The sequence below is a fragment of the Temnothorax longispinosus genome, chromosome 7, assembly GCF_030848805.1.
Source record: "Temnothorax longispinosus isolate EJ_2023e chromosome 7, Tlon_JGU_v1, whole genome shotgun sequence".
Classification (NCBI taxonomy): Eukaryota; Metazoa; Arthropoda; class Insecta; order Hymenoptera; family Formicidae; genus Temnothorax; species Temnothorax longispinosus.
The window spans coordinates 523,714-538,121 of NC_092364.1; the positions used below are offsets into that span (position 1 = coordinate 523,714).

The 14,408-nt window shown below is 41.9% G+C and overlaps 1 protein-coding gene across 4 annotated transcripts; it reads right to left on the reverse strand.

Moving 5' to 3' along the window:
• Positions 1-221: 221 nt before the first annotated feature.
• Alh (coiled coil domain containing protein Alhambra) lies at positions 222-13,277 on the reverse strand. 4 transcript variants are annotated; one of them, XM_071782651.1, is made up of 15 exons: positions 12,490-13,277; positions 12,325-12,404; positions 11,692-11,856; positions 11,384-11,581; positions 10,597-11,277; positions 9,830-9,892; positions 9,131-9,462; positions 7,317-7,772; positions 7,058-7,241; positions 6,725-6,923; positions 6,311-6,463; positions 5,962-6,223; positions 5,755-5,883; positions 5,515-5,667; positions 222-4,758 (listed from the first exon to the last, which is right to left on the reverse strand). In XM_071782651.1, the coding sequence occupies exons 1-14, from the start codon at positions 12,596-12,598 to the stop codon at positions 5,517-5,519; spliced, it is 3,162 nt and encodes a 1,053-aa protein (XP_071638752.1). In that variant the 5' UTR covers positions 12,599-13,277; the 3' UTR covers positions 222-4,758; positions 5,515-5,516. The 4 variants fall into 4 exon arrangements, with proteins under 4 accessions (XP_071638752.1, XP_071638753.1, XP_071638754.1 ...); XM_071782652.1 differs by having other exon boundaries at positions 6,725-6,920; positions 12,490-13,275; XM_071782653.1 differs by lacking the exon at positions 9,830-9,892 and having other exon boundaries at positions 12,490-13,274.
• Between the last annotated feature and the right edge of the window lie 1,131 nt (positions 13,278-14,408).

Consider the following 14,408-nt stretch of genomic DNA (forward strand, 5'->3'; position numbering starts at 1 on the left):
CGCTATATTTTCTGCGTAAAAACCATAATTAACTAGTTATTGGCATAACGCCATAACATATATATGATGTAAATTCATATAGATATAAGTATATAATAATTGATACTAATAATTTTCAACAAATGAATGTAGATTACATATTAATTGTACTGCGTCAAAAGTGATTATCACACGAAAATTAAGAGAATTGGAAGGATTGCCGAAACAGGTCAGGATTGGCCTAGTGGTTTAGTTTTCTTTTATTACATATTCATATGCACAATTACATTACAAAATTGTATGCATAGCAATTTACATTCCTTGTTCTATACGGCCGATCGGAGAACCGAGCAACCAAAATTCCTAGTAAAGATGAACGAGAACGGCGTATTCCTGCCTCCCGAACTCTTCCTTTGTCTAATCGAGAAGCGACTTAAATACATATCTCCGCGACGATCAAATTCTATATTAAATATAAAGTACGAATGTAAAACGCTTAGAGCACATTTGGTGATAAATGTGGCAGTTTAATCCCAAAATTTAACGATAATTTCGACTTAAACTCCGATTAATTTATTAAGTAATATCTTTGTAAATAAAATTAATTTGCTTTAGATTGTTAATTGTTGTTTGATAAAAAAAAAGGTATTAGAGATCCTTACGAGTAAATTAAGAATTTATGAAGAATTAGGCAAAAACTAAAAAAAGAATGGAAGAGACGGCCTCGGAAAGACGTTTCTTCCTAAATCTCGGGAACGTGATTCGGAAATACGATGAAAGCGCACTCGTACTCGGAAAGTGACAATTTATTTGGTAAAAGTGTCCATTACATAAGATTTAACGCATCGCTCTTAGATGAGGTCTTATCTACGAAAGTAAAATCTATGCGCACAATCGCTACGTCGATGTGACCGTCAATGATGAATTTCTTCATCTTCTCCGCGCCGTCGGAGAAGGCTTTCGATACGAAAACAGGAAATTACCTAATTAATTTAACGCTCGCGAACGCGAGAGCCCGATGCTCGGATGATTAGGAACACAATTGCTTTGCTTTGTATCTCTGGCAGTTGGAGATTGAACACAGAAGCGAAGAAACAACGATCGACCCTTCCTCTTTTTTTCTTCCTTACACCACCTGGCAGAAATGACGCGACACGATAGGTAATTCAACGGGGAAATTAAAAAAGAAAGAAAGTAAAAAAAAGAAATGATCAATGCTCGCAGTCTCAAAAGGAAAGAAAAGCCTCGCCGACTCACATATACACACATGCTGCACACACACGATGCGATGACGATGACGATGACGATGACGATCGATTCCTATCCGTGTCAATGACTAAATAGATGTGCAAATAGAGATTTTTCTTCTTCTTTCTGTCTCGCGATATCGCCGGGTTCTTTCCTACGTTCTACACGTACGCTTCGACATGAAAGCCTAAGGAATCGAGAAGTTTCAATGATTCGATTGAAAAAATTTGGCACTGATCCAGCTGTGAAAAAATATCATCATACTGCTCTGTGACTTCAATTTTTTTCTTTTTTTCCCCTCCCTTTTCTATTCTTTTTCGTCTCTTTCTCTCTGCTAGGATATCGTACAACTGTTATTCCCCGCCGTTTTATTTCCTATAATTGCCTCGCGCGCGCGTACCATATATATATATGTATATATACCTATACATATATATATATAATATATCCCTTAACAATACAGTCGACTATATTGATAATGCATAAAATACTCTTCAGTAGTACAAACGCGATATCGCGCCGTAAAATCACGCGTTTCTTCCTCTTTTTTTTGTCTTTTTTCTTCTTTATTTTTAGAAATCCTAGCGAACTTTCGACAAGGTCGTCAATCATGAAATTCACCAAATCAGTACGAGCAATACGCATTGGAGTTCGATACCTCTCATCGTACATTTTTGAGAGGCTGTGAATATCGAGTGTTCTTCAAGAACATCGTAACTGGATTGTCATTCGAAGTACTCGCAGAGACTTTCCTGAGATATTCGTCAAGCAAAATTTTCAAACTCACATGGAGATGCAATGATGAAAAGATGCCTCGTAACAGCAATTAAAAGTCAGCTTTTATGTTTGAGTGTGCACGACTATTTCACAATCGTGTCTTATTAAACGATAAAAAATGACGCGATAATATAAACGTGGCTCTCAAGAATGCACGATAATTCGACAAATGTTGTTACGTATTCGCGCGCACAAGGAAAACTCGGCAGAATTTTGCGTAGTAAACTGATTCTCCCTGAGTGGTGATAAGCTATTCTGTAGGTTTGGTGTTTTCATGTCTATCCCTCCCGCACCTCTCTCGCTCGTCGAATATACAATATTACTTTTATCATACAATTTATAAATCTAGATCCCTAATTAGTTTTCTCTTTCGCTTAAAAATTTTCCGTCACTATTCACTAATCGGACTTACAAATTTAGTCGACAGTACAATCGATTCCCTTATTTATCTTATTGTCCCTCGACCACCCCAGTCGTGTTCCAGTCGATGCGAGCTAATACTTTTACGTAAAACGCAATTACATCTAGTGTCTTGTAAACAAAAATGCAAGGGGGAAAATTGATGTATATCGATTTTGAGAACACATCGTCGGATTACGACAAAGAACACAATGCGGTAAAATGTTATCAGTCGATCCCTAGCTCTTCGTAAATCTCTGAACTCTTTTGTGCCGCGTCGACAAGCAATATATCGTAATCACTGGAAGGTGGTCTCGGGAAAATTTTAGTTTTGTACGACAAACTCGAACATACGTACGTATAATCATATTTATATAATTTCGTTTAACTAGTTTTGCGAGGCTGAGAAATCTCGTATTATGCTCGTAACCACGGTGCAAAAATAAAGCGACAGCATAGGACGTATCATCCTGCGAGTGTACCCCCTTATTTCATTTTCTTTTCTGCGTTTTTCGACGTCTGCGAATACTATGCCACCCCCCCCCCACTCGTCTTCCGCAATTTCAACGACACGAAGAGACGTTATCCGTGAATTATGCATTCGAGCCGATCGCAGCGGACACTTGTCGATCCTCTTTTCTCCCCCCTCCCTCTACAACTGTCGTTTTACATTGCATATGTCATTCTGTGATTTGTTTGGAGTATCACATGCAAATTTCTTCGCCGACTTATAAACGAGCTAAATTATATTACATATACCGTAGCCTTTGAGCGAAATACCTTATGTTTTCTTATCAAGTCTTATATCCTAAAAATGTTCTACCGTACCGTCTAGCACTTTTGATTTTGCGATTTGCACACGGCGTCGCACGCTCTCGGAAATCATAGACACATGATGGTGCGAATAGAAAATCGAAGGCTATTTTCACGGAGACGCACAGCAAAACGAATTTCAATTCTGACATATACGAATATTACATCATTCTTAAGCAACGTAGCTCCGGCTTTATACGATCGTGCGTCCCATATCTTACACGATTATTCGCGTGTTTCGCGATTTCAATACATACACATATACATATACAAAATGTATCGCACAAGTATTCACAAGTTTTTTAAATATTTGCATTATCAAGATCTGTGCCGTGGTTCGCGGTCTTGTTTGTAATTTTTTATTACGCCCTTGATTAATATTACAGTCATAATTTCGAGGCTGTAAGATTGCCGCAAAATCTGATTACTAAGAAAATAAAATTATCAAAACAAAACTCCCAATTGCTGTAAATACACAATGTCATAATTGCTCTCGTGGTTGATGCTGTTCCACATGTAAATTGACAGAATTGATTTATTAACGAGTTAAGTAAATTGAATTAAATGATGAAGAGTGGATTTAATTTATTTATAAAAATTAATAAATAAAATTTATATAAATAAATTATTTAATTTAGTAAATCAATTTTCCACTAATATCACAAACTTCAATGTACAAATTATATTATATGTGCAATTATAATTTTTTTTTCTGCAAGTATTTAAATATTATTTATATTATCGACCACAGAGTCATTGTCACCAAATTAACATGCAATTAAGTAATGGATATAATAACGGTCGAATTATATGTCTTTAATGTTGTAGATCAAATGATGGCACAATGTCTCCTTCTATTTGCATTCCTCGAAAATTTATGCATAATGACGACACAGTATTGATAAAAACTACAGGCTGAAAAAGGGAAGTTGAATGGAGAGAGGGAATTGAATGACGGCAAATGAAGTTGAACGGAACGATCATGCATTCGTTAGAAAATGTCGAATTGGGATCAACCTACTTCACAGCTCTTGTTGGCGAAAGGCAGTGCTCGTCTTGTACATATTTGGGTATTTTCCCCCTTTTTTACGTGTATGTATAAGATTAGAATATACATTAAATTAGCTTTGAAATAGGTTGCACTCGATATCATCATTGTCGTATAGTACACACGCTGCGGTGCATAACGGTGGTACGCTAAAGAAATAGGAAAGCTGCATAAGAGTGAAGCCCGTCGATTTTAAAATTACGATTCTTCGACAAAACATTAGTATATAACAAGAATCGTTGACATGCATGACAAATTTATCAAAATTACTGCAACCAGTAATCTAATTTTCTCTTTTCTTGATCCCCGGTTATTTTTTTCTCTTTCCTTTAATTTTTTACAAAATTTCGGGTATCCTTTTGTCGCACCACCAGAAATACGCGCAGTTACCGTCGTTAGAATGTACACCTACCGTATTATTGCTATTTAACGCGATAGATTAACTTACAGTCTAAGATTTGTACATCTGTGGATTTGCTGTTCAATGATGATGCCTACAAAGAGAGATAAAAAGCATGTCTCAAACGTGCCTAATTTTTATAATTAAAGAAAAAAGTGAAATAAAATTGTTATGTTGTTATAATGTCCTAGCATATTTTAACATCCTAATAAATTATCAAAAATTTAATAATTTTATTTAATTCGCAAAATATCTTTGCTAAAGAAATCTGCGAGACAAATCTTCCTAACTGCTTCTTCGTCTAAAAAATTGCAAGTTTTTTATTACATTATTATACATCTCCTATTTGAGTCTCTAGAATATTGTTACAGTTGCAATGTACATATAGCTCGTACGTATAAAAGTCCAACAAGATAAAAATAGGAAGATAGTAAAAAAAACCTATAGCGAATACTTGATTTGATGCATACATACGAACACAGCGTTTCAATGAGATCCACGGTAAAATCGCTATCAATATACGTGCAAAATATTTAGATTTGTACAGTGTATATGTATATATGATTGATATATATATGTAACAACTTTAAAATACTTTGTGAAAAGATATACAAATCGAGATATATGTCTGTACATTGTAAGCTGCAATCGACATCACTAAAGTGACATTTCTTATCAAGTAGGAAAACGGTTGCCGATAAACGTGGCGTAGAAAAATGTATATCTCGCGAAGAAGCGCAGTTAGGTCTCTCTTGCGGTGAGATTGGGTCCTTTGATGTTGAATAATACACGTAGCAACGAATCTCGTTTTAATAATTAAGACTCACGGCTACGTCGAGTTTGTATCTACCTTCAGCTGGGCTTGCCCGGTGGCCCGTGGCTAGTCGGCGAGGGTCCATGCGAGTGAAGATTGTGAACTCCGCCCACTTGGTTACTGGTGAGACTGGACATGGTGGGCTGATACATCGACGGCATATAACTGCTCGATGGTTGCGACGCTGACCTGACAATCAATGTGTTATGCATAAAATTATGCCCGTAATAACGAGATAAACAGAATAAAAATGAGATGAAAATACTATTCACTCACCTCGGCACTCCACGCAATGGATCTGGCGTGACAGATGAATTTCGTACCACGCCGGAAGTGTTTGCCGGCGCCGGCGATACTATGTTGCTTGGTTGACCCTGCAGGTATCCAGCTCCAGCCGGACTGTGCCTATATTTAATTGTGAGAATAAAGGATCAGTTTAAATCGACGTTTAACGGTATTCTACGCGAAGAACAAATACGTCACCTCATCGTTGGGCTTGGTTGAGGCGCAACCAATGATCCTCGGTGATACTGAGCGAGAGAAGCAGCCGCAGGCGGGGAAGGATCTGGCGGCAAACCGTTCTCCAATGTCGTCGGATGATTACTAGTACTGGAGTGAGGTATGTACGTGTTGTTCACTCGCGGTTCGCGGCTCACTCTAGGTACCGATGCCGGAGCGCCGGGTGGCACTTCCGAGTGTGAAACATTGGGATGAGACGGATTTACCGTTGGATGTATATTATTCACTGAAAATAACGAAAATATACATTATGCGCGTTGTCTTCTCATGAACGAGATACAAAAAATATCGTCAAGTAGTTGATCTAACTAACCTGGATGTGAACTAGGTTGAGTTGTCAACGGAATAGCGAGTCTAGCATTCACAGCCAATAAATGGTCTCTCCTTTGCAGGAGATTATTTACATGTTCCTCTAGCCTAAGGTTCTCAGCTCTCAACTGATGTAGGCAGGAAAGCAGGGATGCAACTGCAACAGATTTCAATAATGTTGCTTTCTGTCATATTCTGAATACGTTTACTTTTTATTTGAGGCCAAAGCAATATTGTACCGTTAAAAATAACAAATTTTAATTAAGACAAGTTTTTTTATAAAACAAAAGTATAACGTAAAGTGTGGCATGCAGCTTTTTTCGACATTATTGCGAAAAATAAAAAACAAAGCATGGTCCTCTCACTTTGTCAAACCCATGCAACTTTAAACATGTTTTTTCCTTTGCCATACACTTACTGTCAAAATGTTGGGCTTGCTCCATTAGAAATTGACTTCCCTGCTCCCACTGTCTCTCCAGGAGCTGATCTAACGTCTGTGGGATCGCTCCACTACCTAAAACTCCACTGGTATTGGCTGTACTCGTAATGCCGCCGCTCGTAGAGAAAACCGAGGCGAATGAAGTGGGTGGGATGCTTTGCTGGCCACATCGTATCTGCTTAAAAAAAGAATAAAACATTTAAAAAAATTTATCCTAAACAATTTAATTGATAAGAAAAAATGAATTACACCATAAATCAACAAGATTTATGTTTCTTCGAATTCAATATGGCAATTTGTCTTTTTACGTACAGATGCTAGTACTCGATTGTGCAGCTGCGGTCCAATCATGTTTGTATTGGAGTTACTCGCTTCTGTAAATATAGAATGGGCCTCGAGCTCCTGCGAAAGTGTGTCCGACATCTTTTGCGCCATCGTCGAACTAGGATTCAACTGATTCCCCAACATGTGCGGTGCGCTGACTCCATTTTGAAATCTGAGAAAAAAAAAAGAAACATTCACATTCCTGCATTTATCCACGACAAAACGTTTCTTTATTTGCAAATCTTACAGTTTTATGTTGTTCTCCTCCTTTATCATGGCGTTAGCAAGAACGGTCGGTGTAGTCGATGCAGATGGGATAGGGGTGGATACGGCTGTTTTCCTCTTTCGTTTGCCCGTGTTACTACTCATACTTTCTGATCCAGGACTGCTAGGCGGTGATTCCTTGACAGTCGGCCCCATAATGCTCGCAGAGCAGCCTGCGCCACTGATGCTACTGAAGTGCCCGACAGTAGCCAATGCAGGGCCCTGAATAATTGACGATACTGGGGCCACCGTGGCGGCGGGTGGAGGAGTCTGGTGATTGTTTCTCCCACCTCTCTTGGATGTCGACACGACTGCGGTGCTGGATACAGAGGTTACGATTGACGGGTTTATCATTTGTGACTGCGGCAGTGGTGGTTGGCTGTTGGACGAACCGCGCTTGGGTTTGCGAGGCTTCTCTTGCTTGTCTGACGATTGGGAACTGAAAGTTAGCGAACGTATCAAACGGTTAGCGTGGCGAATCACATCAAACTTGTGACACACATCTTCCATCAAAATACAAAACGTCCATTATTTTATGTAACAACTAGCTAACAGCGTGGTAATAAAAAAAAACCCGTTACTTTAACACACGGCCAGAAATTATCCCGATGGAAAATACAATTCCCAAACAGTTTAATAAGACAAAAACGAGAAGATCAACGCACGCTGAGGCGGGTCGTCACGACGGAGTGCCATTTACGATGTCACGTTACACCTTTCCGTCGCTCGTTGCCCGTGAGGCGCCTTGCCGAGGAAAAAACAAACATAACCTCAATGCCTCCTGTTCGCCAAGACCCGCGCCTCGAGTACGTGAACCGAGTCACGGGGCCACTCAACACCGGTGACGTTTCCTCTTTCTCTCTCTCTCTCTCCCCCCTCGTCTTACCGAGGTTACAGCGTTATAATGTTAATATCACACACAAACACGTCGCGATGTATTGCAACAATTCCGCGATGCAATTATTATGCAGCGCGCGCGCGCGCACGCGAGCTCACTCGTCGAATGACCCCGAGTGAACTACCGTGCTCAATACATACACAGAACACTGATGTAAACACGCTCCATCTTCCGTCGCACTCGCGACTCGAGCCTGCTTCCGCCCGCGGCACGAACGCGCGGCACCCGGACCCGCGTCCCGATTCCCGACTCCCCCGATGACTGTTCCTCGCTCGACCGATGGGCCGCCCGAATACTCGTTCGGGCGAGCGCTGCGTAGTCCGTACTCCGTAGACGAATGGCCGATTCCGGCGTGGGAAGAGGTTAGAACCTCGACCACCTTGTTTACTAATCGCGCCCGCCATTTTGAACGCACGCGGCGCGTGACACTCCTGAAGCCGCGTGTCGTTTCTCCGACTGTCCCGGAGCATCCCTCGCACGTCTAAAACTCGAGGCACTTCGTGGCGCGTCGTCAAATTTTTATGTACAGTCACTGCACAGATCTCCACTATAAATTCAACGTTCACAATTTCGATTGCAGTATTAACGGCAGCGATAAACAGACCGTGAGATACGCATTCCTTTCATTTCCCTGATATTCCCACTGCAACTTAACTAAACTCCAAATATAATTTCTCCGTAGCGATTTCTCCCTCTGCGGCAGATTTTACACAGTAAAAAAATATATGTTACGACACAATTACGTGATATAATTGTACTTACAGCGAACACATTGATTTAATCTGTATTTTTATACGCTTCCCTCCTTTTTTTAATGCATTTTTTTTTTAAAGAATTTCTAATTGCAAACAAGCTCCCTCAATGAATTCCAATTTTGTATCTACGGCGAGAGAACTTACCGAGATCGTTTTATCGGTGCATCCTCCGCGGCGAACCTCTCAGCGTTCGCTATTGCACTCAATCGCAGCTCGGTATTGGCAGCCGTAGTGATTATGCTCTGCTGCAGCTGTTGATACATCGTCAGCGAGGTTGTCACCACGCTCTGAACCGCACTGGCAAGCGAGGTGGCAATCAACGGCACGGATACGACGATGCTGTTTGACGTAGTTGTCGGTGACTGGGTGACGGCCGAGGACTGGGACTGCGTCACCGTCATTATCACAGGCGTGGTGGTGGCCTCCGTGGCGACCGGCGTGCTCGACGACGATTGAATCGGGCTCTCGGCTTTCATCTGCAATCGATGACAAACAGAATGCGTTATCGTCACGTCTCATATCCCACAGCTAGTACGATATTCCTACAGATAAATGACTAATTCATTGTAGATGTGCTTGAAGAAATACCGAGATGAAATAAACAGCGCGATAACTGTCTTCAATTATACCTTTGATAAATCATTGAAAAGTAATGTGACGGTAATAGTTCTTTCACGTGTCATTACTGAAATTAGTTGCTTCGGTTAAGTCAGATAGATTTGCACAGAGAATTTTTCTATTGAGACTTGCTCATTGTACTTATCAAATATTTTGTTAATTCATGACATAATTGATATAAATATGTTCTTTTGATTAAATATTATTGGCGGAACAAACACTTACTTTTTGATAATTGATATAATTTGTCCAGAGATACAATTTCTGAGCGGCAAGATCAACCGCTCGCTGTCGAATAAAGGATTTCCTGTTTATTTTATTTTTATCACAGGCAAAGAGTGATTCTGATGTGACATATCCAACAGATCAAAGAAAAAGTGGTCAAATATTCATTTATATTTATGCGTACGATTCTTTAGACAATGTTTTAAATGTTTGATTTTTCATGACATTTGCTTTAAAATTTTATAAATTTATTCTTAATGCTTGTAATATTAGCATAAAATTTTAAAATTTTGATTATAATATAAAGATAAACGATACTTAAGATAAATGTAAAAATAATCGCTTTTCTGGCTTATCAAAGATCACTAGTCAAATTTTGTTAAACCTGTTGTCGCGAGATTTTGATAACAAACCAGTCAAAAGTAAGCATAAGCAAATACTTATATAATGTTATATACGAATATCGCAAATCTCTCAAATTAATATTAGCTATTATTATATAATGTTACAATGTCTCCATAAGTTACAGTTAGACAATGCAAAATCCACGTATGGTATATGGTATTATTTAATAATCGTTATTTTTTATGCAATCAAAATAATTAATTAAATATCGTAATCAGTTGTTCGCACTAGTTATACCGGCAATTTATTACAAACTATATAATCTTTATTATTGCAATAGACTAAAAAAGATCTTAATGTTTAAGTTCAAGAAGAGCAAGTGCTAAACCAATTTAATGTAATAACATATGTAAGACTTTTACCTTTTTCGATTTTTCCGGTTCCGTCGTTACGCTTAAGCTAGTAGCTTCGGTGATTGTCGGCTGCACATTGTTGCTCGGGACGGTCTGCTGCGCCATAGAGCTGACCGTCATCACGACCGATCCGCTAGCTTCGGAGCTGGCCGATTGATTCGAGTTTTCATTCCCTATCACGGTCGGCGTACGGGCTCCGGTTTTTCTCTTCTTACTGGTATGACTCGCCTTGTTAGAAGTCGACGAGTTGGATTTTCCCTGGCCTCCAATGTTCTTGTGCGCCACGTTTGAATTACCGGCGTTCGTCTTCATTGCAGGGGCGGTTGCCGTCGTGGCGACGGTGGTGACAGTGCCGCTGCCATCGTGTCCGAACACGCTCTCCGACTGTGTGACAATAGTCTCGACAAAGTTAGAGGTCGTGAACTTGCTGGAACTTGTGGACGTGTCTTTTGGTGTATTACGACCGCTACCACCGCTCTTGTCGTCCGCGACGCCGTTTATCTCTAAACTGGGACTAGCATTGGATTTACTTTTAGAATTCGCGCTTGACTTGGAACTCGAGCTTTTCCGCTTGCCGCTCGACGATTTTATCGGTGTCTCCGCCTCTTTCTCCGGCGACGAGTCCGACGAACCGTTGTCGGCGGGTATCGGTTTGTATGGCGGTATTGTCTTCACGTTGCCGCCCTTTTTCTGTAAATTAATTAATGTTATCCAAGAAATTTTTACAACATTAATTAATACCTACGTAATACTTGATATCCGTTGATTAATACATATTCAATAGTGAATTACTCACCAACTTCGAATAGTGATGCTGGCAGTAACCGCAATATTTGACATTGTCGAGATAGTTGCCAGCTTCCTCGCAGAGTAAGCCCAGAGCCTGTGCACAGGTAACATGAAATTGCTGCCTGCAACCTGCTTTGTTACATTGCATGCAGGCTCCCACGTTTGCTCTGCTACCTCTGCCTTGTTCCTCGCAGATGTAACATGTCTAAAATCATCAAATTTCTATGATACGAGGTATAATAAAGTATATGTGATATTAAACACAGCGAATAACTTGTTTCATGGCCACATCTGTGACATCGATTAAAGATTTACCTTGCTAAATCTTTCTGAAGGAATGAGCTCCAATATAATTGGTTCCATTGTAGTCACGTTACCGAATCGAACTTCCGGAATGTAGAGAGCGCACACGACGTGCGCCCATCCAGCCTGGTTCGTTCTCTTAAGAGCTCCATCCCGACTCGGACATAACTCACAGCGCTATTTAAATTACATCCCCAACAATTATATATATCTCAATAAAAAAAATATTCATATTCTATCGTAATAAACAAAGAAATAGATTGGATATTTAGTCCATTATAAAGATAGAAATACAGTACAATCTCGGCACTATATTAAAAGTCAGATTATACCAGATTAATGGATTTGCCGGGCTGCTAGAATGTAAGGGATATAAGAGTAAATAAAACAATTGGGAATTTAAAAATATTCTAAACTTACAGCAAAAATAAAACAAGAAAAGCAGCAACATATTTTCGCAGAAACATAAAGAATGCTTCATCAGCGAAGATCTAATGGTCACGTATAAATAAATAACCAATACGTATAAGTGTTAAACTCGCCTCTCGCCCAAGGGGCCGCGGAAGCTCGCGATAGTGCCAGATTAACGAGATTTTACTGTACTGAGAAAAGCATTCTCAAGCGCGAAGAAACAATTCTCCCTACCACTCGAGCGCTGCGTTCTTGAGACTCGCACTTCCTACAATACCAGGGTCCCGTTGGTACAGTGACGATGCCATAGCATGCTGCAAAACAATAACGCTTGTTACTCCTCAATCGACAGAGGAAAATGTAATAATTTTGCAAGGGGTGTTGACCGTGAACAAATACCTTGGTGCACAGCAACAGTGCAGCCCTGTCCATCGCAATACACCAACGGATTCTCTGTCCAGCCCCTCTCGTCAGAACACACGCAGCACCCTCCGAGCATCTCCTTCATGCTGTGCCCCAAGCAATTCGGAAGACGAGACTAGCATGAGGAGCTAGGCGACGGACCGCGGGCATTGGCTGCGTAGGGCGAAGAGGCTCGTGTCGCAAGATCGCATTCTGGGGTCTCCGCGCGGCGGCAAGAGGTTGAAGAGGCTGCTCCCGAGTCGGCGGCCTCTCCTCTCTTTCTCTCTCGGACGGCTCTCGGTGGGGTCCCGCCACCCGCCACCACCGCGTGTCTTCGGCACCCCGGCCCCCGGCGCGACTCGCGCTCGCGGACTATACGCGCGGAGCGCGCGGGACGCGCGCGTCGTCGCGCGTCGCGTCAACGAAGAGGCGAGGAGCGGAGGAAGGATACTCTCGCGACTCGCGAGCGCGCGAGGATCAACGCGGAGCACGCTGAACGCGAGCGGGCGAACAAGCGTGCGTGTGGGCACACACGCGCGCGCGCGCGCGCGCGTTTTCGCACAGTGGAGTCACGCGTCACGCGTCACGCGGGGAACGGATGCCGTCGGCCCCGCGGATTGCCGACCGCCAACCGGGCGTACGTCGCGCGAACGCACGTGCGAATGTAAGCGGCCCCCCCACGATCGGAACGTGTTCGGACGTCTCGTGTAACTCGTGTTATTTACGACGGCGCTCTATTTGTTTCCTTGGTCGGCCATCTTACTTTTGCTTGTCGCGCGCGAGCCGCGCACGCGCACACCCGCCGCGCTCCTCCGCAAGGCACGTCCGTATCTCGCGATATATTCTCCAATTCTTCACAAGCGAATCTCGATTCTCGCGTTGTTTCCGACGCGACGCGTTCGATTGGACGCGGAATGATTCCGTTTTTTCTAAACGAAACGAACATACCGTTCATCTCCCTGTTGTGATATGCCGCCAAATTTTACGATTTATAATAATTCGCGTCAAATTTCAAAATAGAATTTAAATGATCTAAATTAGAATTCTATCATATAGTTTGATACTGGATGCTTTTTTAGCAAAAAACGCAGAATACAGTGTAACAATAGGCCTGTTTGTTTTAGCTGAACTTGTTTCACAGTTAAATGACTCCTGTCGACCCTTTAATCATATAATTCGTTTTTCTCTCCAACGTGAGAAGAATAGCGGCAACAGCGCCCGTCACCGTGGTTCATGCTGTTTTCGGAACGCGCTCGTTTCAGTGATTGGCATTCCTGCTTCCTCGTTTCGCGGGCCGCGGGAATAATTGCTACGCGAGTACGCGCCGTGTGTGTTCAATAATTAACGAGTGTATAATAAGGTGTTTGTCGGAAGGAATGAATAAACGTATGTGTCGCGCGAATCGCTCACTCGAGACGTTGAGACGAAGGTATGTACGGCAATTGTCAACGATTTGCAGTTTCGCTGTGATATTCGCGGGTGATAATAGTCGTCGCTCGTCCCGCCATGTCTGAACTCGCGAATCGCGAATGTGGCGTTCATTTATCTCGTGTCGTGCTTTGAACAACGCTGTGCCGGAATTGTTGTGTCGTTGTGATTTATCTCCGAGTCTCTTCGTAAGGAAAAAGAGGGCTGAGTGACAGTGTCGTATCGAGTGACTCGATGAGTAACGGAACGCCGTGATACATCGCGCCCGTTCGTGAATGCTTCATAATCTCCGTATATCTCGCGTCGCGCGTAAGTGAGCGGCCGGCAGTCACGATTCTTCGTCGTGCATATTAATATAATACAGTTTTACTTTCGTGAGATTTACGAGTTTGATACCGTATGTGTACCGCGAGTGTTTCTCGCGAGTGTCCTGTGCGGTGAGAGAAAGAGGCCTGACGTCCTGAGATGAGGAGGAGGAGGAGGTCTGA